We start from the raw sequence: 27,443 nt of genomic DNA, 5'->3' as shown, positions 1-27,443 counted from the left end.
GAGAGAGAGAGAGAGAGAGAGAGAGAGAGAGAGAGAGAGAGATCGATCAGAGATTGAACTCAGGACCTCTGCACTGAACTACACCCTCAGCCCTTTTTTTATTTTGAGATAGGGTCTCACTAAGTTGTCAAGTTGGGCTCACACTTTCAGTCCTCTTGCCTCGGCCTACCAAAATGCTGGGATTATAGGTGTGCATCACCATGCCGAGATTATTTTTAAGTTTTTAAAATAGAAAGTACAATACCATATTATTTACTTGTAATTTGTTTTTTTTAGCATTTTTTATCTGGGTGTTTGTATGTGTAAGACTGAGGTTGAACCCAGGACCTCACAAGTTCTGAACTATAGCCCTAGCCCTTAATAAGCATGTTTTTGAGAGCCATCCAAGTTTTTTTTTTTTTTTGTGGTATCAGTAATCAACCTCAGGACCTTACACTTGCCAAGCAGGCACTGTGTGGCTGAGCTACATCCCCTGCCCTTTTTTTGTTTTGTTTTGTTTTGTTTTCAGCCTAAGATCTTCACACTGAACTACATCCCTAGCACTTTTATTTATTTATTTATTTTTGAGACCAGGTCTCACTAAGTTTTACATGCATAACTCAAACTTGCTATCCTCCTGCCTCAGTCTCTCCTAGTGCTGGTATTGCAAGCATGTACTACTGTGCCTGGGTCCAAGTTGATATTTATAGAACTGTTTTATTCATTTTAACCTGCTGTTGTTTTCCTTCGTGAATATTCCATATCTTATTTATTCTTTCTCATTCTGATAGTTCATTGCTCACTTACTGCAGACAACATGCAGTGAATATCTTTGTACATGTTCTGTTGCACCTTTTGCCTGTTTCTGCAGTGTGTAACCGGTGTGTGCACGTTTTAGTGCAGAGGTATGCGTGTTTCTGGTTTCTGTGGAAAGGTACCTTTTTTTATGCTAGGTATTAAACCCAAGGTCTCATTTGTGCTAGCAAGTGCCCTATCACTGAGCTATACCCTTAGCCCACTAGTCCTCTTCTAGCTGCTCACAGTGACATTGTCTAACTTTGAGATTTGTGCCCATTGAAAGGTAGGGGAGACTGGGTGTGGTGGCGCACGCTTGTTAATCCCAGCACTCAGGGGGCCGAGGCTGGAGGATAACTTCGGGTTTGAGGCAAGCCTGGACTACACAGTGAGTTCAGGGCCAGCCTAAACTGCATATCGAGACTCTGTATCAAGAACACCCACCCCACCCCCAAAAAAAGGAAGAAGGAAGAAAGGTGATGTAATGACATCTGGATATAATTTGTATTTCCCTAATTACTAGTAAGGTTTAACACTTTTCACAGATTTGTTTAATTTAATCTCTTTCTCACAGTTACTGGGAGGGTGGACTGCATTAATGTGTGCAAAGAATGTAGAAGGATGGATGTAACAAGGAGCAAGCACCGATGGTCTTCTTTACCTTATTATTGTAAAATAAGTTCAGAAATAGAAAATAAGCATAGGGCTTAGAGCAGTCCCCCACTTTTTAGTTTCTTGGGGAAGACAGTTTTTCCACAAATGTGGGAGGGATGTTTTCAGAATAATTCAAGCACATTAGATTTATTGCTTGCTTTATTTCCATTATTACATTATAACATATAATGTTATACATTATACAATTCATCATGATGCAGAATCAGTGGGAGCCCTGAGCTTGTTTATCTGCAACTTGATACTCCATCTGGGGGTGCTGGGTGACAGTGACACCTGAAGTGGGTTGCTTATGTCCAGTCTACTCCAAAATCTCATTTTACTTGCTGTCACTGCAAACAAAGAAGAATTTTGGAAATCAAACTAGGCTTTCCAGGGCTTCTATAATTATCTCAGGATATTCCACCTTGATTTTAATCCAGCACATGGGGAGATTTGATGGTGTCTCAAATGTACTTTTAAGGTCACTGTCTTTTTTAAAAAAAAACTTGGTAATTATCTTGTTTGTTTTTATTAGTATGTATTTGTAGTGTATAATGTTTACATTCCTTGTGGGGAATTGGTACATATACATGACACATGTTGATCCTTTTTTTCATGCTCTTTCCTGTACTTTTCCTCTCCCTCCATCTTTTGATCCCTTTCCCCTTTTAGAAAGATCTACCTCCCTACTTCCTATTGTCTATCTTTTACTGGCTCTTTATTTTACTTTGGATTTTTGATACAAGAAAAACCATGCAATATTTAAGTTTGTGTGTCTGGTTTATTTCACTTAACATTATGTTTTTGGTGTATCCATTTTCCTACAAATAACTCATTTTCTTTGTGGCAGAATAGTATTCATTGTATGTGAAAACCATATTTTCTTTATTCATTCATTGTTGGCCGACATTTGGGCCACTTCCAAGATTTAGCTATTGTGAATTGTAGTGCTATGAACATGGGTATGTATGTATCACCGTAATATGATGTCTTTAACTTTTTCAGGAAGATATTTACATGCGAAATAGCCGAGTCAAATGGAATTTCTGGTTTCACTTTTTTGAGGAATCTCCACAGAGATTTCCAAAGTGGTCATTCCCACCAGCACATTCCCACCAACAGTGCAGAAGTGTTCCTTTTCCTCTGCAGCTTCTCCAGCATTTATTTATTTATTTAGCTACTTTCTTTGTTAAATTAATTGATTTTTTTTTTTTTGAGACAGGGTCTGGCTATGCAGTTTAGACTGGCTTTGAACTCACTTTGTAGCCCAGGCTGGCCTCGGACTTGCAGCAATCTTCCTACCTTAGCCTCCTGAGTACTGCAATTAGAGGCATGCATCACCAGGCCCAGCATAATTTTGATTTTTATTAGTATATGTTTGTGGTACACAATGATTACATTCACCGTAGGGAGTTGGTGTATGTATATAACACATTTTAATTCTTTTTATACCGCCTTCCCCTCACTCCATCTCTTGGTCCTCTTTCAAATGCTACATTCCCCATGGAATTGCCTAGAAGGGAACAGGATCCAAGAGCCCGTAATCCACAGAAAGCGATGAGAATCTCTCTGGGGAAGATGACAGGGTGGGTGCTAACGAGGCTGCCCTTTCCACTTTACTGGTTTATTGTGTCCTTCCAGTATTTATTTTCCTTTTTTTTTTGGTGTGTGTGTGTGTGTGTGTGTGTGTGTGTGCGTGTGCGCATTTTATAGAAAAATGAGTGGCAATCACAGCTTTGGGATTGACCTGAGCTGTCAAAGTCTCTCCAGGTTGCTCTCCCATGTAGTTGTATCTATGATTTTTTTTTCTTTTTTAACCGTATATTGAACCGAAGACCTTGTGCTTGCCAGGCAGGCACTGTGCCGCTGAGCTATATCCCCGGCTCTTGATTTCTTTTTTTTCTTTCTTTTCTTGTCTGAGACAGGGTCTTGCTATGCAGTTCAGGCTGGCTTTGAGCTCCTTGATCTCTTGATGACAGCCATTCTTTCTGGGATAGGATGGAATCTCAGGGTTGTTTTAATTTGCATTTCTTGAATGACCAGTTATATAGAGCATTTTTTTGGTATATTTATTTGCTGTTTGTACTTCCTCACCTGAGAAACGTTTGTTCATTTCAGATGCCCATTTTTGGATTGGGTCTTTAAATTTGGGGGGTCTGATATTTTTTCTTGAGCTCTTTATATATTCTAGATGTTATTTGTCTGAAGAGTAATTGGTAAAATTTTTTTCCCATTCTATGGGTTGTCTCCTTTTTTTGGAGATAGGATCATGCTAGGTACTTCAGGCTGACCTCAAATTCACAGTGACTCTCCTGTCTCAGTCTCCCAATTGCTGTGATTACATGTGTGTACTACCACACCTGGCTTCCCCAATTTTTTAGGAAAAGTTTGAGAGGTATTGGTGTTAGTTCTTTAAGCATTTGATAGCTAGGCTGGGGTTACAGTTCAGTGGTAGAGTGCATGCCTAGTATTCTGGAGGCTCTAGAGGCCCTAGGTGAACCTATCACTAAAAAAAAATAGACTTCCCTGTAAAGTCATCTGTCTTGAGACCTTTTTTTAGGCTTTTTTTTTTTTGGTCTGGGACCTTTTGTTAAGGTTGGTATTTTTTCATTATTGATTCAATTTCCTTGTTATAGAGCTATTCACATTTTCTATTTTTTATATCTGTTTAGAAGTTTCTAGAAATTTGTTATCTAATTTTTTGGCGGTGTATTTTCTTCATAGTATTCTCTTATAATCATATTTATTTCTTTAAGGTCAGTGGCAGGTTTTCTACTTTCTCTCCTGATTTTTTTTGGTTTTTTTTTTTTTTGTTTGTTTGTTTTGTTTTTTTTGTCCGGTACCAGGAACCGAACTCACGACCTTGCGTTTGCCAGGCAGGCGCTTTGCCGCTGAGCTAAATCCCCAGCCCCTCTCTCCTGATTTTAGCAACTTTTTTTTTCTTTTTTGGTAGTGGTGGTGCTGGAGATTAAACCCAGGGCTTCAAGCAAGTTAGGCAAACACTCTAACACTGAACTATATCCCCAGCCTGTTTTTTAAATTTTATGTTTGAAGCTGAGCATAGTGGCACTCTCACATATAATTGCAGCAGTGGGGAGACTGAGGGGGGAGGCTTGAGAGTTTGAATCTCACCTAGGCAACTTAGTAAAACCTTGCCTTAAAATAAAAAGTAAAAAGGCCTGGGGATGTAGCTCAATGCAAAGACCCTGGGTTCATTCCCCAGTACCACTTAATTAATTAATTAATTGATTATATTTTATGAGGTAAGGTCTCACTAAGTTGCCGAGGCTTACCTTGCACATGTAATCCTCCGCTTCAGCCTCCTGAGTAGCTGGGATTACAGGTTTACATGGCTGATTTTAGTAATTTGAATGTCTTTTCTTCTTGGTCAGCCTAGTTGAAGCTTTGTCAGTTTTGTGCATCTTCGCTGTAGTCAGGGTTTGCAAGGGGAACGTGTTAATACAGGAAGACACATAATTTATAGGATTATTTTATAGTAATCACCCAAAGAATCAAGTTCAAAAGAGTGCAGGAAATCTTTCCACACACTAAAGACCCAAAGAATCCAGTTGAGGCCCTGGAGCCCACGACAATATCTTGTGCAAGCCTGTTTCCCAGATCTGCTCTGGAAAGGCCCAAAAGTCAGTGGTGGAAGCTAGAAAGTCTGTGCCAGTGGGATGCAGGATCTGTGCTAACAGGCTGAGGGATCTGTACTAGAGCCAGGAACTGATGCTGAAGGTAAGAACCAGAGCTCCCCCAAAAAGTACCACAACCATCCTCAGTGACAGTGAGGTCCCAAACTACCCCTTCTACGAGAACAGCCGAGTTTCATATCAGGAAAGCCAGCATGACAAGCTCCTCCAGGAGAACCGACAGCCCCCAGTTCTTCCCTCCACTTCTTTTTATTTTGCTGGCAACAGTCCTCAGGTGGGCCCACCACACCCAGCACCATGCTAATTCAGTTCAGCTGGGTTCAGTTGACCACAGTTGTCAGCCCACCATGTTGTTTTTGTCATTCTCTATTTTCAGTTTCATCTCTTTCCATCTAATCTTTATTGTTTCCTCCCTTCTGCTATCCTTTAAAAAAAACGTATAAAGAGATTTATCAGGCAGACTTTAAAAAGTACACACTCAGTTAAATAGAATGCAGACTCTCAAGAGAGATGCATGTGGTAGTCTATAGCTGGGAATATTTGTATGTTTTTGGCATTAGGAATCTGGAATTTGTGAAGCTATAGAAGGTTTAGGCTTGACTTACAGAAGAACAACCAAGTTAGAAAGATAATGGCTCATTTTACAAGTGCAGAGATGGCCTATTTTACTTCCTAAAAGTACAGTTTATAGGATATGGTATTCCCTGTGCCTTTCCACCTTCTTTATTTCTTCTATCCTACTTCACCCCTCCCCGATTTCGATCCTTATTCTTGAGGGATGTAGAGGGGCCAGGGGTCCGCCTTCTCATGACTGCTGGAGAGAGCACGGGCCCCGCCCAGCCAGCTATCAGAAGTCTCACTCGGACCTCGGACTGGTCTGAAGGACATGCAGGAAGATGGGTTTTATTGTTTGCTGAACCATCATCTCTTGATAATCTGGAGAAGAGGACAAGGACATTAGCAAATCCTTAATGCTTAAACCTCATTTTATAACCATGTTCAACAAGCAAGGGCCAAAAATTAAAAGTAGATTATACTGGTGAATAGTTGCTCCAGAGTTTGTAGAAGTCAGATAAAATTTGGTGGCATTTGACATATATGAAACAGTGCACTTTTAGATAGAGCGCTCATGTTAAGTTACAATACGTTTTTTTGGTTTTAGGTTTATAACTAGAAATAGCAGTTAGAATTTTCATTAGGGAATATTATTTAGTGCTTCTTTGTTTATCCTAGTAAATCATAACAGTATTTTTCCTAATACTCCAGGCCACTCTCAGTGCTTTTGTTAATACCGGAGTTAAGCCACTGAGTCAGAAGGAGCGAAGAGGTACAGATGGCTACTGGGCTCTTTGCTCATTTTCCCTCCTCACAAAAACACATTTGAGGCTGAGCCTTTTTACTCTTTAACTTATATTTAGAGAAATACAAGGAAAAAATCGAATTTTAAAAAAGTTCCTCCATTTAAAAATAGTCCCAGTTTTGTGAAATGCAACCTGGAGATGACAGTTTGGGGATGGACACTGAGTTACCCTAATCTTTTAAGATGTGCAGTCTAAGATTTCTCCTGTCTACTTTTGAAAAGAAACGAAGCCTCCACCTGCAGCCAAGCCAGTGCCTCACCCCAACATTCCCGGGCCTTCTGCTACAAATGGATCTAGTTTGTTCTTCTTTCTTTCATTCTTCAAAGCGTGGAGTTAAAATATAAATTTATCATCCTTTTTCTTTTTTAGGGTAGGCATTTATATATATTTTACCCAAGTACTACTTTCACTGTATCCAGTAAGTTTTGATACTTCATTTTGTTTTGTTTTAAAGAAAAGAAAAAAACAACAACAATGGTTTAAAATTTCAAAACAAGATTGTAGGAGAGTAACGATGGTTAGTACATTGCTTATTGTTATCTTCAGTAATTGCTCGCTGAGCATGGTGGCACACGCCTGTAATCCCAACACTTGGGAGGCTGAGGCAAGAGGATTGTTTTGAGTTCGAGACTAGCCTGGGCTACAGAGTGAGCTAAAGGCCAGCCTGAACTGCATAGTGAGACCCTGTCTCAAAAACACAAAAGAAGAAACCAAAGTAGTTGCTCATATTACAAGATATAGGTATGAAAAATTGATCAAACAATATAGACATACACCCTTCTTTTTTTTTTTTTTCACCCTTCTTTTCAATGAACTAATAGCAAGTAGCATAACTGTCTTAACTATGTTGTGTATATATATATCTATATATTTATTTATTTATTTTTCTTTTTCCTTTGCTTCGTTTCTCCTTTCCCCCATTCCAGTTTCTGTTTCCTTTTGAGCATTTTCTTTCCATTTCACAATAAAAAAACGGAACGCTCCACAAATTTGTGTGTCACCCTCGCACAGGGGCCACACTGATCTCTGTATGGTCCAGTTTTAGCATATGTGCTGCCAAAATGAGCACTGCTGTATTTTTAGTTTCAGTTGTTCCTCTCAAAGTATTCTTGAATCTTTCTTCTGAGAGACTTTTTGTAGATTTTTTTAAAGTTGTTTGCTCTTTGCAATGCAGGGATCAAACCTCGCGCCTTGCACATTGTAGCAAGCAAGCAACCACTCTGCCACTGAGCCCTGTCCCTAGCCACTCTCCTGACTTCTTTGAATCATGTGTTACTTTACATTGAGATGCTTAATCTCTTCGTAATTGTAATAACTTCCAGATTTGCTTCAATTATTAATTTTTAATTTCATTCCATTGTGGTGGGAGAAGGGACTTCATATGATTTCAGTGCTTTAGAATTCATTGATCTTGTGTTGAGGCCCAACATAAGGAATATCCTGGAGAATGTTCCGTTTGCACTTAGGAAGAGTATATATATATTCTGATACTGTTGGGTGAATCGTTCTATGTATTTTTACTTGGCTCATACTCAGGTCCTCCATCTCCTTATTGGTCTCGCATCTGGTTGTTTTAACCATTACTGAAAGTGAGGTACTTGGGGCTGGGGATTTAGCTCAGCGGCAAAAGTGCCTGCCTGGCAAGCGCAAGGTCGTGAGTTCAGTTCCCGGTACCGGAGAAAAACCAAAAAAAAAAAAAAAAAAAAGAAAGTGAGGTACTTAAGTCTCTGTTGTAGAATTGTCTGTTTTGTTCTTCATTTCTCTCCATTTTTGCTTTATATGTTTTGGGAGTTCTGTTAGGTGTATGTATAAGTTTATAATTGTTATATTTTCTTGATAGATTGACCTTCTTATCAATATGTAGTATCCTTTGTCTTTTATAATAGTTCTTAAGTTAATCAATTTTGTCTGATATTAATACAGCCATTGTTTTGGTTTAGGTGTGTGTTGGGGTTGTTGTTGTTTGGGCTGGGTTGGATTTTTTTTGAGACAGGATCTTACTACATAGTTCAAGCTGGCTTTGAATTCATTCTGTATGTAGCCTAGGCTGGCCTTGAATGCATGGTGATCCTCCTGCTTCAGCCTCCCAAGTGCTGGTTGATTACAAGTGTGTACCATCATACCCAGCATGGATAATGTTTTCTAACACATTTTCCTAATCTTTGCCTTCTTTCTTTCTTTCTTTCTTTCTTTCTTTCTAAAACAGAATCTGGCTTTGTAGTTCAGGCTAGCCTTGAACTCACTGTGTACCCCAGGCTGGCCTTAAACTCACAGTGATCCTCCTTCCTCAGCCTCCTGAGTGCTGGGATTACAGGCATTTGCTACCACACCCAACTCATCTTTGCCTTTTTTAAAAATAGATTTTCTGGCCATAATCTTTGCCTTTAAATAGAGAGATTAAGCCGCTTATATTTAATGTAATCACTGTTTAAGAAGAATTTCTGCCATTTCACCATTTGGTTTCTGTGTCTTAATTTTGTTTTTTGCGGGTTTTTGTGGGTTTTTTTTTTTTTTTTCCACAGTGCTGAGGATTGAACCTGAGGCCTATGCACTGTCCTATTGAGCCACATCCCTAGATCTTTTTTTTTGTTTGTTTGTTTGTTCATTTGTTTGTTTGCTATTTGTCTTTTTTGAGATAGGGTCTCACTTTGTAGTTTAGGCGGGCCTTGAGCTCACTTTGTAGCCTAGGCTGGTCTGGAACTCACTTACCTCAGCCTCCCGAGTGCTGGGATTACAGGCATGTGCCACCATGCCCAGCTCCCAGACCTTTTTTTTGAGGAAGAGTCTGGTTAAGTTGCCTAAGCTGGTCTCAAACTTTGGTCCCCCTGCCTCAGCCTTTTGACTAGCTGGTGTTCCTGCCTTTTTAAATGATTGCTTTTTAAAAACTGCTTAATAGGAAAGAAAACTGGGATGGGGGAAAGAAGAAAAGAAAGAAAGAAGATATACATAGGCACACACACAAGACAGCTAAGATAATTGCACTTCTAATTTCTATTGGTTTAATGATTGCTTTTTTTCATATCATTTTAACTCCCTTCTATTTTCCTTTTCTGCATATTTCACTTATTTTCTTAATAATTATGTTGGAAATATGATTAACATCTTAAACTGTAGCTTGAATCACTACCAATTTAGCTCCAATAATATCTTATTTACTTTCTCGGTGCTGGCACACAGTACTGCACCTGTGTCGGTTTGGGGCTTATTTTGCAAGGGGAACAACATAATACAGGACACATACTTCATATGATTATTTATAAGTCACCCAAAGAACAGTATACAAAAGAGTACAGGAAATCTGTCCACACACAAGACCAAGGAATCCAGCTGAGGGTCTGGATCCCACAACAATGTCCTACATGAGTCGAGCTGAATACCCAGAGCTCATAACAATGCCTCCCATGAATCCAACTGGAGGCCCAGAGCCCATGACAGCGTCTCATGCAGACCTGTTTCATGGATCTGCTGGGAAGGCTCAAAGGTCAGTGATGGAATCTACAAAGTCTGTGCCAGCAGGAAGAAGGATCTGTGCTAGCAGGCTGAGGGATCTGCACTGGAGCCAGGGAGTGATGCTCAGAAGAACCAGAGCTCCCCCAAAAGGTACCACAGCCATCCTCGACAACACTGAGGTCCCAAGCTCCTCCGATGATCAGGATGGCTGAGTTCCCATCAGGGAAGCCAATGCAGCAAGCTTTTCCAGGAGGCCGGCAGTGCACCACCTTCCCCTCTGGAACCAGGAAGCTATGCTTAAGTGAGGACCAGTGCTCCCCAAAGTGAACCAAAGCCATTCTCAGTGCCAGCGAGGTCCCCAGCTCCTCAGAGGATGAAAACAGCCAAATTCATCGGAAAGCCAGCTCCCCACGGTCTCTGTCAGCTCCCAACAGCCTGCTTCTTCTCCTCCAAGTCTGCCTCTTACGCTGCTGACAACAGTCCTCAGGTGGGCCTCCCACACCCAGCACCACTCACTCAGTTCAGCTGGGGGTTATAAGTTGACCACCAGTTATCAATCCACTACAGCACCTGACACCCACGATTTTTTTTTTTTTTTTTTTGTCTTTTGAGACAGGGTCTCACCATGCAGTTCAGGCTGGCCTTGAACTCACTTTGTAGCTCAGGTTGGCCTTGAACTCACAATGATCCTCCTTCAGCCTCCCAAGTGCTGGGATTACAGGGACATCCACGATTTAAAGGAGGAAAGGTTAATTTTGGCTCAGTTTGTAGGGGTTTCAGTCCATATTTGGTGGGCTCCGAGGAAGGGCAGCACAGCAAAGGGACGTGACAGAGGAGAAGCAGCTTGTGACAGTGTTGGGAAGCAGAGAGATCAGGGAAAAGGGAGGGAGATGGACCCCAGTGATCCATGTCCTTCAACCAGGCTTCACCTCCTATATCACATGTGGTTATGAACCCACCAGTGGACTCATCCACATGGATGAGTGGCCGCCCCGTGACCCAGTCACCTCCCCAAAGACCCACTTGTGAATGTAGGGACATGTCCCTCTAGAGGGACATCTCAATAAACCATAATAAATAGAATTTGAGGGCTGGGGATAAAGCTCAGTGGCACAAGCGCAAGGTCCTGAGTTTGGGGTACCAATTCCTGGTACCCCAAAAAGAAAGAATTTTTAAAAACCCTACTGGCTAAGGCAGGAGGGTTGCAGTGAGTTTGAGGCCAGCCTGGATTACATAGCTAGATTCTGTGTCAAACAAAACAAAACCCTGCTTCTGTATAGCTCTACTTCCTTTATGAGACAGATCAGAAGCAGCCCGACCCTTCCCTTTTCTCACTGACAGCCAGAGGGCGTGCTATAGACCTCTGGCTGTACAAAAGGCCTACAACCACTCCAGATACCTCCCTTGACTACAGCAGGCTTGAATTTGGACCAGTCCCAAACCTTAAACTTGGACCAACCTAAAATTTGGACTAATCTCACATGGCTCCGGCCTGACTTCTGCTACAGCAGGCTTGAGGTTTCAACCAGTTCCAACTGACTTTGTCCTATAGTCACACTACCCTGTCAAGGCTTGAAATGTCAACCAATCGGAGATGATTCAGTCCCTCCTGCTGTTCTGTGAAAACATTGCTTCCTCACACTCCACTGGTTAATGGAATAGGGCTTCTTTTGCTCTACTGATCTTCCATATGTCAGCACAGCTCCCAATAAAGCCTTACTCTGCTGGTCCTGTAAATCTGCTCATGATTTATTTCTCAAGGAGCTTGGGCTCAGAAGGTCCTGTAAATCCACTGGGGTGGTGTGGGTAGAGTGGGTCACTTTAAATAGAGCTGTACCCAGTAGGGGCTACTGGCCCTCAATAGTGGCAGAGACCTGCAACGGAGATGAGTGATGACCAGTGGAGACCAGCTGAGGCAACTGGTTTTAACCAGTGACAGCGGAGACCAGTGGATTTGGCAGAGACCCCCAGAGACTTGTGATGAACCCCACAACAACAACAGAAACTTGTAAGAGCTCCAGGTAGCTGCCAAGGAGGTTATGAGACGCAGCTGCCAGAGAGCTGATAAAGCGGCTGAAAGCCACCAAAGGTTGTAACCCTAAAAGCTGTAGCACAAAGACCTGAGAGCCACTGGCGCTAAAGACCCGGAACCTCAGTAGCTCAGGCTGGCTTTGAACTCTTTTTGTAACCCAGCTGGCCTTGAGCTCTCAATCCACCACTCAGACTCCTACAGTATGCTGGCATTTAGGTATGTGCCACCACACCTAGCTTCTCCGTCATTTTTTTTTAAATCATAGCAAAGTTTTATTAAAGGTAGGAAAAGAAACAGGCTCTGCAGAACAAGTTTGGGTCACATAAAAGTTGGAAAAGAAGTGCACCCTACAGCATGGGAGCGGGCCATTATGCAAGAGCAAACACAGTAGCAAAAACTCAGTGTGGACAGTCATGTTTGTGTCACACACTCCTCAGGCTGACTTCAGGTCTAGGCCATCGTATCAAAAACTTGCTCGAATGTGTTTCCTACAGCAACCATTGAGAATAGTCAATGATTATTCAGTTGGTCACTCATGTATAGCTCAATTTATTTTCTTTAGAAACCACTTTGAAGATACCAAAGTACAGTACAACAACCATTGATAATCTCCTACCACTTTTGTCTGTAACTCACTATTACTTGTCTATTTGTTTTCCTGAGAAACTATCTTGTAGATAACAATATGTAAAACAACAACATTGATAATTTCCTACCACTTCGTCTGTAATTCAGTAAGCCCCCCTATTACTATGTTATCCTTCTTTTACTCTTTAAAGTTAGAAAACAAAAAAATCTGCTCGAGTTCTCGCAGGAAGTCCCTGTGCAGAGCTGTGGAAACTGTTCTGCACATGTGTCCTGGAATTTTGTGATTAATAGGTCACATCTACTTCCCCAGCAAGCTTTTCCACACCCTGATCTCCTGTCTCATTTTCCCCTGAGAGACACATGCTCCCCACAATTCCCTATGGGGTGCTGAGGGAGTAGAGGTCTCTGTGTTCTATGGCTTCTGGCTTGAGGGGCAGGAGGGGCTGGGTGCCTTACCTGCTAGGGATCATGTGCTCTCCAGCTGCCTTGGGTGTTGTGGCTCAAGTCTGAGTTGAAGAAAAAAATCCTTTCAGAAAAAAGTCCTTTCACAAGACAATGAGGAAATACTATTAAGCTGTCTATTCTATGGGAGAAAGAAGTAACTTTTACAATTATATTGAGGATGTAGAACCCACATATGAGGAGCAGGTCAGATCTCCACACTTCTTGTGAAGACAAAGCATGGCAAAGAGGGAGGTTAGATGAATTATTGAGAGCCTGAGAGCCATACGCTTAGCCAGATTACCTACATAGTGGATCTCATTAAAAATGGAAGCCTCAGAACAGGTGCCGATCTAAGCTGCGGTGAGTTAGGGTCACTGGAGACTGCTCATTTGCACCCAGAGCAATACTGGAGTCTTGCTTTCTGAAGAGGAGTCTCAGATCTCCCAGAGGTTCTGAGGAATAGCTTTTTTCTTGGTCCTGTGAAAATTCTAGAGGCCATTTCCCATTTCGAATGTAGAGTTTTTATAGCTTGTCACTGTATCCCTTGAGGAAGGACCAGAATGGTTCCTCAGGCACTGGGAATACGGTGAGGGTCTTGAGGGGCTGTAGCGCTCCCCTTTCTGCCTACCTATCAGCCTTTTGGTTTCCCAAGGAGACGTTAGACCTGTCTCTTTGGAATCCCTTGCAGTGAATGACAGTGACCTGCCTAGCAAGATAAACTGTCTCTAAGAGTTGTAAAATTTCCTCCTTGTACTTTTTGGGGTTATTTTGTTTTGTTCTGGTTTGTTTTGTTTTGATTATTTTGTTCTGTTTGGTTATTTCATTTTGTTTTGTCTTTTTGAGACAGAGTCTCACTATGCAGTTGCGGCTGGCCTTGAGCTCACTTTGTAGCCCAGGCTGGTCTTGAACTTGCAAGGATCCTCCTGCCTCAGCCTCCTGAGTGCTGGGATTACAGGTGTACGGCACCACACTGGACTTTCAGGTCTTTTTTTTTTTTCCTCATGTTTTATAGATGATTGCTTTTTATTCAGCAAGCACCTTCTTTGCAAATTGCTGCATGGGCATAGAGCACCAGAAAGGCACAGTTAAGAGTCTGTACAGATATAGAGCTTCGTGCTTTTTTCTTTTTTTGTTTGTTTTGGGTTTTTTGTGTTTTTGTTTGTTTGTTTGTTTTGGGTACTGGGAATCAAACCCAGGACTTTGCATTTGCCATTCAGGCACTGTGCCACTGAGCTATACCCCAGACCCCACTTTTGTCTAACATCAGTGCCCAAGTCAGAGCTATGAAGTCTCCTTTTTGAGCCGAGTTCCCTAGGGAAAGCTGGCCTTGGTGACCTGTTGTGAAGTGACAGCTCATAACCTGCCTTTGATGTCTTTCTTGGACAAAGCCACTTTCATCAGTGAACCAAGCCTCTTCGGGATCTTGGAGGAGCAGGTTACTGATGTCCTGCCTACTTGCTAGGTCTGGAAGGTCATTTGTTTACAAGAATGGCTTACTTCTGGGGCTGTAGGCATCAGAGAAGCAGGATTAAGAGTAATGCATGTTTTTATAATAACCTTAGGGTTGTCTAAGAGCATGGCCTGATACTTAGTAAGCCATTCCCCTGTTAATCCCAAGTAATCTTTGGTCTCAAGGATTGCTGTGACCTATCAGGCGTGGTACACATGCCTGTAATCCCAGTACTCAGAAGGCTGAAGCAGAAAGATCACCATGAGTTCAAAGCCAGCCTGGACTACATAGCAAGTTCACAGCCAGTCTGGAGTATACAGTAAGACCCTGTCTCAAAACAAAAACAGAGAATGGCTCTGACCTAATGGGGAGTGAAAACTTGTAGTTTCTGTCCTAAAATCTTCTGTTAGCATAGCTGTAGCTGCTGTTGTCCTCAGGAAGGATGGCCATCTGTCAGTCCACTCAGTCTAACTTTTTTGAGAAGTATACCACTGGGCAGAGTTCTTATTCTAGTCTTGGGTCAAGCCACACAAAACGATTCCTCTCTTTTCTGATACAGAGGAAGAAGGGTTTCCTTAAGTCAGGTATTTTATTACACTGTGCAGCAGGATCCACCTGTTGGCTAGTTAGGGAGAGCTGGCATAATCCCAAAAGGTAAAATCTGTTTCAGTCTTCGTTGGAATTTGAGAATTGCCAGTTTTGCTAGTGAATCTCTTCCTAGCAAGGGAGTAAGACGCTATGGGAGAATTATAAACTCATAGTTAAACATTTAGCCTTCAAAGTGACACATCAGAGCAGAAGTAAAGAGTGTACAGCTAGGATTTCCCTGACCCCAGCTATGGCTATCGATCTAGAGGGTTTTCTAGAGAAGTAAGTCAAAACAGACTGAAACACACACACACACACCACCACCGCCGCCACCACCACCACCAAAGGTCATATAATATTTGTATTTCTGTGTCTGACTTAGAAGAAAATATTTTTGATTGGAGTAATAGCTTCTGGGGTATGGCACATTACAGTAACAAAAAATTGTCCTGTTTTAAACATCTACAGTGCTAAAATGATCATTACCAGTTTTCCAACGTATAACTCAACTCACAAGAAAGAAAATCCCAAAGGGCAAGAAAGAAAAAAGGAATCAAGTGCCAGAGAAGGAAGCATGTGGGTTAAGGATGCCTCTGCACTTAGGGATATTATAGTGCCGAATTCTCAAAGATAATTCAACATCATTGAAGGCAAGGGACAGGTCTGGGACGTGTGGCCTCTTCTGATGACACCAGCAGGTGTATCATGCTTGACAAACTAGCCAGCCTGTACAGGTCCTTCATCGAGGACTAACTATCGTCTATCAAAGATCCCTTTGACCAGGATCCTCCCTTGCAGAAATTCTCAGGTATTGCAGTTATCCAAATGGGGGTGGGCATCTTACAATGACCAATCCAAAGTCAGTGGTCAAGGCCTGCAAGCTGGTGCAGGTCAGTGATGAGGACATCATTGTGTGTCATTATTCTTGGTAGACTAAAGATACCTTCATTACCAACCCAATAGTAGGGCTTTCCACTGAGAAGATCAAGACTGGCGCCTTACTGATCTGCGTAGGTGGCCAAATGTAAAAGGAACTGGGCAGCAAGGCTAAGTTTTTAGGCAGGAACTTGACAAGCCCCCTGGCCAATTAAGCTGTGGACATGTGAGCCCCTGAGCCCTTCAGTCACTAGCCAGCTCACTAGACCCTGGCCCCCAGTGTCACCACAGGAGCTTGAGGCTCCCAACCAATATGTGTGGAGGCTTCCTCTCCAATACCTGTGATGCTCTCACTGTTTCTTCACAACTTCTATAAAACCCAGGATTGACCACATGGAGCCCTGTTCACAGCTAGCTTTGTAAGCATGTGATTGGCCCAGATTATTGTTTTTGTTACTGGCTTCCTACCAACTCTCTGGAGATGGATATCTTCTATGTAATCTCCAAAGTGGCCACAGGAAAGAACCTTGGTGGTTTTGTGTGCAAAATGGAAAGTCTCAATGACCCAAGAGGTAAAAAACTATTTTCATAATAATACTACGGCAGTATTTTCCTTTTTCATGTGTGAACATGTGCACTGATGTCATAAAGTAATGGTGAATAAAATTGCTGATTCCTTAGCAAAAAAAGAAAAAACAGAGTGAAATAATTGAACTGGTTCACCTATGATGTCCACATTACCCAGAGTTCCTCACAGGAAATAGTGATGCTCATGGACGGGGCATCGTAGGTCCCCTTGGGCCTCTTCAGAGCAGGAAATAAGGGTTTTGGCTGACCTAGCCCCTCTCTGGGAGCAGGTACAGTCAGCCCTCCAGAACCATGAGTCAGGCACATTGGCTGCCTCACATTCGGACCAGGACCCAAGCAGCAGCTGAGTGTAGTCCTGTACCAAGTGTCTGGTCTTCCTGCACTCGGTCATCCTTGGTTTTTCCTTAGATGATTTGGGTGACTTTGGAGCATTCCCAAACGCAATGGCAGTCATCCTAGCTTTTCTCTTCTGACCCTCCCCCAGATCCCAGTCATTAAACACAGAAAAGGCCATATCCAGCAGTTGGGTCATGGGTGTCTGGGCTCTGTCTGGAGTTTCTTCATTAAATAGATGGGAGAGATGCATTCCCCCCTGAGAGATACATGGGAATCTGAGCACAGGATCATCAAAGATACCTCTCCCTTCCTTGGGGGCTACTGTAAATACCATACTTTCTGGACCTTTCCTGAGATAAAGGGTCACAAAAGCCTGAACATAAGGGATTTCATCCCACCTTCTGTGTTTTAAGCAGAAACAGTTTAACTGAAAAATACTCTCCTAATTCCAGCTGCCATCCTATGCCTAGCTCTTGACACTTCCTGGTTCATATTGAACCCAGACTGAATTGCAGTAGTCGGTGAGCTGTTCCCTTTTTAAATCCGCAGCATCAAGGATGCATCCTAGTAGAATCTGCAGGGCATAGTTCATACGGTTTCCCGTGGCTCGTCTTGGAGCCTAGAGAGACACAACAAGGTCTCGGCTCCTTAATGCAAAAGGAAGAGACAATGCAGTATCCCCTTTTGAAAGTACCATACAGTACCATACAGCATCCCCTTTTGAAACTCAGGTGTTCACTAGACAGACGTCTCTGTGCAAAGCTAGGATGACATCAGCTTCTTTCATAGAAGCATAGAAGAAAGCCCTGGTCAGCATGGCTTTGTTTTGTTTATTTCCCTGTTCCCACTGCATCCTGGTCTCAGTAATCTCTCATGAGAAATTAGCTATTAAAATTTTGTTTTGCAGTACTGGGGACTAGGGGTAGTCCCCAGTACTTGCACATGCTAAGGCAAGCACTGTACCACTGAGCTACAGTCTCAGCTCTCTTTTGTGTATTTATTTTATTTTGAGACTATGTCTTGCTGAGGTTTAGACTGGCTCTGAGCCTGAAAACTTCTCACCTCAGGCTCCCAAGTAGCTAGCCGCAGAGGGTGGCAGTGTACATCTCTGTACTGATTCACCCTGTTTGGTTACATTTGACACAGTATACATTGTTCTGCTTTCCTTCAGTTCATCTTTGATGAATGCTGTGGTGATTTTCTTTTGTTTTCTTTGAGACAGGGTCTTGCTACATTGTACAGACTGGCTTTGAACTCTGTAGCTCAGGCTGGCCTCAAACTTGCGGCAATCTTCGTGCCTCAGCCAGCAGGGTTTTTTCAAGTACTATTTGTTACGATTTATGTGATGTACCCCTCCAGCCTTGTGAACTCATAGTTGTTCTAAAAAGGTAGCTTCTGATAGTTTTTCATAGCTTGATTGTGGTTACAGTGGAGAAAAGATCCTAGGAGCTGACTGTCTCATTCTAGTGACATCTATCTCTGCTCTAGTGACATCTGTCTCTACTTTTTTTAGGTGTACACTTTTGTTTGATTTTAGTGAGCACTCTAGGGATTGCAGTATGCATCTTTAACATAACTCGGTGTACTTCAAGTTAGTACTGATGTAATTGTGGAAAGCATAGCAGATTTTCTATTTCCCCTTTTCATGTGCCTTTGTCATGAATATTAGATCTATGTATGTTATAAATTAGACTATTGAGTGTTGTAATTATTGATTTATATCTCTTTTTGTGTTTTGTAAGAGAAGATCACACAAGATGTGATGGCACATGTCTGTAATCCAGCTACCGACGCAGGAAGATTACACATTAGAGGCCAATTTAGCAAGACCCTATCTCACATTTTATTTTTATTTTAAAAAGAAAGGCTGAAGATATAGCTCAGCAGTGGAGTGCTTATCTAACCTGTAAGGCCCTGGGTTCCAATTCTAGCGCACAAAAAAAAAAAAAAGAGCACAAGAGAGAGAAAGAAGAACAGACAGACTTGCTATGTTGCCCAGGCTGATCCCAAAATCCTAGGCTCAAATGAACCTCATGCCTTAGCTTCTCTAGTAACTGAGACTGTAGGCACAACCCTGCCTTCCTTACTTAAGACACTTTTTTAAGAAATCAAAAGAAGCCAGGTGTAGTAGTGCATGATTATAATCCCAGAACTCTGGGAGGCTGAGGCAAAAGGATTGCAAGTTTGGGACTAGGCTGGGCAATTTAGTGACTGAGACCCTGTGTTAAAATAAAAAAATCTTAAAGCTGGGTGTGGTGGCGCATGCTTGTAATCCCAGCACTTGGGAGGCTGAGGCAGGAGGATTGTGAGTTTGAGGCCAACCTGGGCTATAAAATGAGCTCCAGGCCAGCCTAAACTACATAGCGAGACCATCTCTCAAAAAGACAAAAATAAAATAAAATAAAAAATTTTAAAAGGTTTAGTGATGTATCTTAGTATGAAAGCCCTGGGTTTAGTCCCCAATACCACTAAAGGAAAAAAAATTAAAAGAATAAAAAAGAAAAAGCACACATGTTGGGTTTTGTTTTTTGGGTTTTTTTTTTGGGGGGGGGTGGGTTCCTGTACCGGGAATCGAACTTACGACCTTGCACTTGCCAAGCAGGTATTGTGCCGCTGAGCTAAATCCCCAGGCCCAGCACACATGTTTTTATGGTTTGGTTTGGTTCATTTCTGTTCAGTTTGGTGTCTGAGGCAGAGTCTGACTTTGCATTTGAGGGAAGAACTGAGGGGGGATGGGGCTGGGGATTTAGCTCAGCGGCACAGCGCCTGCCCGGCAAGCACAAAGTCTTGAGTTTGATCCCTGGTACCAGAAGAAAAAAAAAAAAAACACTGGCAAGAACTGAGGGGGAACTTCCCCTTGAGTTCCCTAGAGACAGGGTGCTGAAAGCAGGGCCTGCTATGGCTCTGACATTTGGGGATCTCCTTGTTACACACCTGGCTCAGTGCTCACTCCAACTAGGATCACAACCCCAGTGATCTTTTCCCAGTAGTTTTTACCAGGTTTCCCACTTTCAGCTACCGGGCCCTGGGTTTGGGCCCCAACCCCATACCTACTTTGTGCTGCTTCAAAATCCAAAAAGTTTGGCTGGACATGATGGCACACACCTGTAATCCCAGCACTCAGGAGGCTGAAGCAGGAGAATTTCTGTGAGGTGGGGGCCAGCCTGGGCTACATAAGTGAGTCCAAGGCCACCCTGCACTACATAGTGAGAGCCTGCCTCAAAACAAAACAAAACACACACATATACAAAAAAAAAAAAAATCCAAGCCAGGTGTGGTGGCGCATGCCTGTAATCCCAGCACTTGGGAGGATGAGGCAGGAGGATCATTGAGAGTTTAAGACCAGCCTGGGCTACAAAGTGAGCTCAAGGCCAGCCTGTTTTTTTGTTTTTGTTTTTTGTTTTGCTTTGGTTTTTTTTGGTACCAGGAATCGAACTCGTGACCTTGTGCTTGCCAGGCAGGCGCGATTCCACTGAGCTATATTCCTGGCCTCTCAAGGCCAGCCTGAACTGCATAGCAACACCCTGTCTTAAAAAGACAAAAAAATTCAAAAATCCAAAAATTTTAAGTGCTAACATGGCACCACATGTGGAAATCTCTGTACGTAACCCATGTGACAGGGTGCAGTCAAAACACAGTCCTACTAAACATGTATAAAATTACCCCCAGGCCAGCGTGGGCAACTTAATGAGACCCTATCTCAAAATAAATAAAATGCTGGCTGGGGATTTAGCTCAGCGGCAAAGCGCCTGCCTGGCAAGCGCAAGGTCGTGAGTTCGGTTCCCGGTACCGGAGAAAAACCAAAAAAAAAAAAAAAAAAACATTGGGCTGGGGATTTAGCTCAGCGGCAAAAGCGCCTGCCTGGCAAGCGCAAGGTCGTGAGTTCGGTTCCTGGTACCGGAGAAAAACCAAAAAAAATAAATAAATAAATAAATAAATAAATAAAATGCTGAGGCTATAGCCTCATGCTTCCTAAATTTAATTTCCAGCAGCACATACACATACAAAGTACAATCAGGTAGGAGACATTTCACATAAGGGACACTTGACCCATGTCAGATATTAAGGTTTCCAGTATTGCTGAAGGTTCATGTAGAAAGCTTTGACTAATTGGGTGTGTGTGTGTGTGTGTGTGTGTGTGTGTGTGTGTGTGTGTGTGTGTGTGTGTGTGTGTGTGTAGAGGGAATCTAATCATACCTCTGTATCAGGCCTCCTTTTATTTAGCCTGCGTGCCTATCTGTCATCCATCTATCTGTGTCTGTCTGTCTGTCTGTCTGTCTATCTATCTTAGTTGAGAAAGGGTCTCACTGGGTCACTAAATTGCCCAGGCTGGGCTCATATGTGCAGGTCTTCTGTCTCAGCCTTACTGAGTGTTGGGGTTTTAGGTGTGCAGCACCATTCTTGTCTTAGGCCTCCTTCTTGAACACATTCTTTTAGTCCTCAGCTGTGTGGGACTTTTCACCCACAGTCTAAAGTGAGTTCTTCAGGAGCAGTCTTAAAGCTAGTGCCACCTGGTCACTGGCGTGTCCTATGTGCCTAAGGGTGGTGGGTGGTGAGAAGGAACTGCCCAGAATCCTGGCCGAGGGCGGCCTGCAGGAGGTCACTGGCATTGTCTCTGCCTCCTCTCTCTTCCCACCCACTGATTCCTGCCCAGAAGATATCCTTGGCCCTGCTGTATAGCGAGCACCAGGCCTGACTGCTCTTCTGGGGTGAAAACAGTTTTCTGTCTGAAATGCTGGCATGTAGCAGTCGGTGGTTAGTTTTTCATGTCTGTATTTGGCAGAGCTCATAGTTGCAGTCCTACATCTGCCCCACACTTCCTCTTCATTCCCTCTCTTAGTTCTGGCTTTAATGTTGCTGGTGCACTTCCATCTGAAGTCACAGCACCACTGCTATGTTCGTGTTGGTTTCAGCAAGATTCAGTGCACACGTGCACACACACCCATCCCTTGACACATCTGCCTTCAATAGGTATTGATGTCTGAAGCTTAATTTCTGGTTGAGGCATTGGGGTTCCATAATCACAAGGCTCTCTGCCTCACTGTCACCCCAGCCTAGAGAGTTGGTAGCAACATGAGGAATATGCTGAGAGAATTTGAGTGTGAGAATACATGCATGTGTGTATACATGTGTATAGTGTGTTATGTGTGCATGTGTTCATAATTTATATATTCATGTGTACATGCATGTGAGTGAATGCATCCATATGTGAGACTATATGCATGTGTGAATATGTGTAATTATGTATGAACTTGTATGTATATGTATTTGCCTGTGAAAGTACACACATACATGTTGTGAGAGAAGTACATAAGTACAGAAAGTGGATATATGTCTGTGAAAGCACATGTATGTATATGTGTATGCATGTGAGAGAGTACATGGGATGCATGTACATGTGTGAGGGGCAGGGTGGATATGTATTTGCATGTTTGTCTTCTTGTGTGTTGTTCCCCTCTGGGAAGCAGCCTGGCAGAGGCCTTAGCTCCTGCCTTTGCTTACCCCTGTGGCCATGTCTGAGCGAGGTCTCCTGTGGCCCCCTCTGCAGGTTCTCCCACGGACAGGTGGTCTCTGTCGATGAGCTGCGCCCCTTCCAGGACCCAGACCTGAGCTTGCTGCAGGCCGGCTCTGCATGTCTGGCAAAGCACCAAGATGGCCTCTGGCACCCAGCACGAATCACTGGTGAGGCTGGCCATAGGGACCTCCCTGAAGGGGCTCTACTGAGGCAGGCCCTTCCTGGAAAGCCCCCTCTGCTTTACACTCCTGCCACCGCTGGGTTGGTCACTGGGACCCTACCTGAACCCAAGAGGAGTGAATCTAACCTCAGCCCTAGCTTCACCGAGCTCCTCACTTCCCATGGGGCCCCTGACTGGTGACCCCACCCCTTGAGGCTGCTGACTGCAGTCGTTCTCTGTCTTCTGTAGATGTGGACAATGGCTACTACACCGTCAAATTTGACTCGCTGCTACTGAAAGAGGCTGTGGTGGAGGGAGACAGCATTTTGCCCCCACTTCGGACAGAGGCTGAAGAGTCCTCTGACTCAGACAGTGGCGATCTGGGTGGCTCCAGCTATGCCAGAGGTATGACAGCAGCTCACTGCCTAGAAGCCAGAAAGGTGGGGAGACTAGGGAGGGCGTGACAGAACAGGGCAAGAGATCCAGCCTTTGCCTTTGAGAAGGAGCACCTGCAGCAGTCACAAGCTCCCTGGTATGGGTGAGTTGCCACGCTGTGGGGGGCGGGGACTGCTAGTGACAGAGCTGCCAAGATCTCACAGGAGGTAACCAGACAGTTGGGTGTGTGTGGTGTGCAGGAAAAGGTGGCCCCTTCAAATGGGTTCCCAGACTTAGAGCCTGGCTGCCAGGTGAGTCAGGGCAGAAGGGACCCTGGCAAATCGAAAGTGTGTCCAGACAGCCGGGCTAGAGCTGTCAGGAAGGAAACTAGTGGGTAGTGTCCAGCCCTTCTGAGGGTCTGGTTAGGATAAAAGCAGGGAGGTGTCCCTAGGTTGGGGTATGAATTGGTGCCCATGGTGACAGTTATGAAGCCACAGTGCAGCTAACTTGCCACCTGGCACTGCTGGGAGCACCCACAGCAGGCCTGGGAGATTTGGCAGGGGACCAGAAGTGTAGAGGATCAGGGCCCTGCCCCAGAGCTGAGCTCTTGGACAACATTGGCCAGACCCCAGGGTGCCATTCAGAGTCCTCTGGCTTGGTGGAGCACTGCCTTTTGTCTCATGCAGTAGTGGAATCAGGCACCACGGATACTGGGACCTGCAGTTCCGCCTTCGCTGGCTGGGAGGTGCACACACGTGGCATTGGCTCTAGACTCCTCGCCAGGATGGGCTATGAGTTTGGCAAAGGTATGTGCTGCCGGGAGGGGGCGGGGTGCTACTGCAGGGCAGTCTGGGTCCTGCAGCAGCAGCAGCAGCAGCATCTGTCCTGCATCTTCCCCAGGTCTGGGCCGACATGCAGAAGGCCGGGTGGAGCCCATCAGTGCGGTGGTGTTACCTCGTGGAAAGTCACTAGACCAGTGTGCAGAGATCCTGCAGAAAAGGACCAAGGAGGGGCAGGCTGGTGCCAGCAGGCCTCCAAGGTGCCGGAGGAGGAAGGGTAGGCCTGGGAGCCGCCCGCCCCCTCGGAATGTATTTGACTTCTTGAATGAAAAGCTGCAGAGCCAGGCTCCTGGGGCTCTGGAGGCTGGGGTGGATCCCCCCGGAGGGAGGAAAAGCAAGGACATGTACCATGCCAGCAAGAGCGCCAAGCAGGCCCTGAGCCTGCGGCTCTTCCAGACCGAGGAGAAAATTGAGCGGACCCAGCGGGACATCCGAGGCATCCAGGAGGCCCTTACTCGGAATGCTGGCCGGTATGTGTGGGGGCCCAAGGCCAGGGTAGCCATGCCCGAGGACAAATGTGGGAAGTCACCTGACCCTAGAGTGGCAGCTAAGTCTGAGGAGGTCTGGATCTGGAGGACGGGCAGTGGCTGCAGCAGCTGGGGGTCCTGGTAGCCATGCTGACTGGCAGGCCCTCCGTAGGCACAGCGTGGCAGCAGCCCAACTGGAGGAGAAGCTGGCGGGAGCCCAACGGCAGCTGGGGCAGCTCCGGGCTCAGGAGGCAGGCTTGCAGCGGGAGCAGCGGAAGGCAGATACCCACAGGAAGATGACAGAATTCTAGAGGCCTTACAGACCCCATGGACAGAGCCTTGGCTGCCTCAGCAGGAAGACCAGCCATCATCCCGACACCCCTGAAGCAGGACCAGGCCATTCTCAGACTGCCCCACATCAGCCTGGCTAACCTGAAGCATGTGGACACTGCTGTGTGGAGACAGATGGGCTGCAGGATCATTCTAGACACTTACTTGCCCACCTGCCAGTGTCTTGGGGCATCTTCCTCCCAAGGACATTAAAGTGATTTTATTACTGTGTCACTCAGTGGAGACTCAGCTGGCTGCAGGGTCTCTGGGGAGAAAGGGGTCTACATGGGGTCATGGTCACAGACAGGCTGGGCTGGAGGGGCCCAAGAAAGGCCACCGCTCCTGCCCAGGGTCACAGGGTCCGGGAAAGCAGCATTCTCCCTCCCCTCCTCTGCCGTAGCAGGGATGAGCCCAGAGCGCCCCCATGGTGCCCAGCTGGAGGAGTGAGATGGGCCCTTGGACAGCAGAGTTTGTGAGGCAGGTTTGGGGTTGGCAGTTCAGTGCCAGCGCTTGGTGGCTGCTGATCATCCACTGGACCTGCTGTGTGCCTTGTCGGCCCTGTCTCCCCATCTACTACGGAGAGGACGTGAGTTAGGCTTTCAGAACACTGGCTTGTGGCACACAGCGAGTCACAACTACACCTTGGGTGGGGCTGTAGCGAGTGGATGAGGCTGAGTGGTGGCTGCAGCAGGAGCAGCTGCAACTAAGGGTTGCGTGGCTGGTGGAAGGTGCTGAGACGGGCAGGAAGTGAGGTGAGGCGCTCACTGAGGACCCACAGAGACCTTCCTGGCTGCCCCAGACAGTGCTAAGGAGGAGCTGTGCTGTGGCCTTGGTAAGTTCCTGCTCTGTCCTCCAGTAGGGGCAGGTTCCCAAGCCCCTTGGCACTCCTGGGGCCTGCGAGGGCACTAGGACCTGGCTATGTCACGGTTAGTTGTCTTGCCCCCACCTTCATGCAAGGAACCTACTCTTCCAGTCTGTGTAGACTCACTCTGACCTCCAGAGACCATCCCCCTCTCTAGCGCCTGCAAACTCTTGGTAGGCCCCAATCTGCTAAGAACGGCCCTAGGAAGAGTGTAGATCCTGTGGGGAGGCAGGAAGGAGTGGGGGCACGCATGTCCTGCTTTCTGATCCCTCCACCTCAGCTTCTCAGGGGGCCAGGCTCTGCAGTCAGTGGCTTAGGGCACCACTGTAAGTAAGGGGCTGCACCTGGGTAGAGGGCTATAAATGAGCTTTGTGAGCTGTGGCTCACAGGCCTGGGGGTGTGACTTCAGGGTCTTCCCCAGACCTTAGGTTTAGGCTGTAGTGACCAGAGCCTTAGTGAGGTCACAGCTGCCCTGGCCATACTCCCCATCTCCATTGCTGCTGTCTCACTGTGCGGGGGTATACAGAGCTTCAAGCAGTCAGACAGAGGCAGGAAGGTAGGCGCCCCTCTGCAAAAGCAGGGCTGCAAGGACTGGGGGTTTCCGGTGTGCTGAGTCAGAGCCAGGGGAGACGCCCCAGGGGGGCGGGCGTGAGCTGCACAAGTGGAGCAGCCTGATCTCTCAACCACCACCCATGCCCCTCTCTTCTGCCCCCAGAGCCCTGCTTCACAAGATGGGGCCACCAGTGCCTGTGTCCCTGCCAGCCCTCTGGGTCCTAGGGTGTTTCTCCCTGCTCCTTTGGCTGTGGGCGTTGTGCACAGCCTGCCACAGGTATGTTCATCTTGCCTGCGTTCCTTCTGGGCCCTCACCCTCTGTGGGTGAAGTTACTAGAGGCAGGTCCATGTTAGAACCACACCTCCACGTGCAGCTGGCTACTCCTGCCTCTGCCCCTGCCCCCTGGCCTGATGATACTCTTGCCCCCAGGAAGCAGGTGCAGAGCCACCAGGCAAAACGACAGGACACTGTGATGCTGGCAGAAGCGGTGAGTGCCTGCTTGTCCTCGGGGCTAGGGTGGGGCCAGCAAGGGACCGATCAGCCTTCCTTGCCCCCAGGCACTGCTGAGACAGACCCACCTCTGCTCCCTCAGCACATCCGACACCAGGCTACACGAGCTGCACCACGGTACCCGTGTCAGCAAAGGTGAGGTGCCTACCGGGACACAGGGAGGGGCTGCCTGCAGCTTGGGGCCTCACCTGCTGTCCACCCCTAGTGACTTCAGGCCTGCCCTTACCCATAGCCCTGAGGCCTGCCAGCATGGATCTCCTGCACTCACACTGGCTAGAGGTTTCCAGGAGCAGCAGCAGGCCACAGGCAGCCCCTTCTGTCTTCCCACCTCAGCAGCCTGGGGCTCCTTCTGCCTCTGCCATCACACTGTCCACTGGTCCTGGGGCCACTTATTCCAATGTGGGGCTGCCTGCCATCCCCAGAGCTAGCCTAGCTGCCAGCCCTGTGGTATGGGCAGGGACACAGCTGACCCCAGGGCCTGGGGCCAGACCTGTATTGGCTGAGTATGCCTCCATCCAGAAGCTCAGAGGGACAGATCCAGGCCCCCAAGAACTGCAGCAAGGGAAGGCTAAGGTGATGCCAGCTGCACAGGTAAAGGGGGCCTGAGTCGGCTGTGGCAGGGGGCTGGGCAGGCCCTTGGCAAAGTGGATGGTGAGGACCTCACCTTGGGTCTGCTCCCTCTTTCCAGGTGGACGTCCTGTACTCCAGGGTCTGCAAGCCTAAAATCAAGGACTTGGGACCCACTGCAGACCACCCAGACTGCATGGGTACAGAAGCGATTCTGGCCCTGGAGAGAGACTTGGCCTATGAGCCCCTCCCGCTTAGGCGCCTGGGCATGGACAGCAGTCCCCTGGAAAATGTGTACGAGAGCATCCGGGAGGTGGGCGCCCGGGCAAGTCCAGAGCCCCCCAGTCTGCCTCTTAGCATACGTGGACATTCTAGACCACCAAGACCTCTAGGCAAGGTTTGGAGACCTCTGTCCTGAGCACTCAGCGCTTGGATTCCTTCCTCCAACTTGAGCCTCCAGCCGCGAGCTGA

The 27,443-nt window shown here is 46.0% G+C and overlaps 2 protein-coding genes across 7 annotated transcripts in view; both read left to right on the top strand.

The window, feature by feature from the left end:
• Positions 1 to 24,711, top strand: part of Zgpat (zinc finger, CCCH-type with G patch domain) — a 26,730-nt gene extending 2,019 nt beyond the window's left edge. The window contains exons 2-6 of the mRNA XM_005409947.2: positions 22,343 to 22,476; positions 22,719 to 22,874; positions 23,531 to 23,650; positions 23,745 to 24,153; positions 24,323 to 24,711. Coding sequence (XP_005410004.1) covers positions 22,343 to 22,476; positions 22,719 to 22,874; positions 23,531 to 23,650; positions 23,745 to 24,153; positions 24,323 to 24,461 — 958 coding nt within the window. The 3' untranslated portion in view covers positions 24,462 to 24,711. The remainder of the gene's footprint in view (positions 1 to 22,342; positions 22,477 to 22,718; positions 22,875 to 23,530; positions 23,651 to 23,744; positions 24,154 to 24,322) is intronic.
• A 107-nt stretch (positions 24,712 to 24,818) lies between these two features.
• Positions 24,819 to 27,443, top strand: Lime1 (Lck interacting transmembrane adaptor 1). Of its 6 annotated transcripts, none has more exons than XM_013507448.1 (6): positions 24,819 to 25,066; positions 26,058 to 26,171; positions 26,325 to 26,382; positions 26,488 to 26,540; positions 26,925 to 26,996; positions 27,094 to 27,443. In XM_013507448.1, exons 1-6 carry the CDS (start codon positions 24,905 to 24,907, stop codon positions 27,388 to 27,390), a joined length of 756 nt encoding a protein of 251 aa, XP_013362902.1. In that variant the 5' UTR covers positions 24,819 to 24,904; the 3' UTR covers positions 27,391 to 27,443. The 6 variants fall into 6 exon arrangements, with proteins under 6 accessions (XP_013362902.1, XP_005410008.1, XP_005410006.1 ...); XM_013507446.1 differs by having other exon boundaries at positions 24,973 to 25,312; positions 26,453 to 26,540; positions 26,638 to 26,996; XM_013507447.1 differs by having other exon boundaries at positions 24,979 to 25,066; positions 26,453 to 26,540; positions 26,638 to 26,996.

Source organism: Chinchilla lanigera, unplaced genomic scaffold (genome assembly GCF_000276665.1).
Source record: "Chinchilla lanigera isolate Chin_1 unplaced genomic scaffold, ChiLan1.0 scaffold00127, whole genome shotgun sequence".
NCBI classification, from domain to species: Eukaryota; Metazoa; Chordata; class Mammalia; order Rodentia; family Chinchillidae; genus Chinchilla; species Chinchilla lanigera.
The sequence above is the reverse complement of the archived record's forward strand: the minus strand, read 5'-3'. Positions and strand labels throughout refer to the sequence as shown.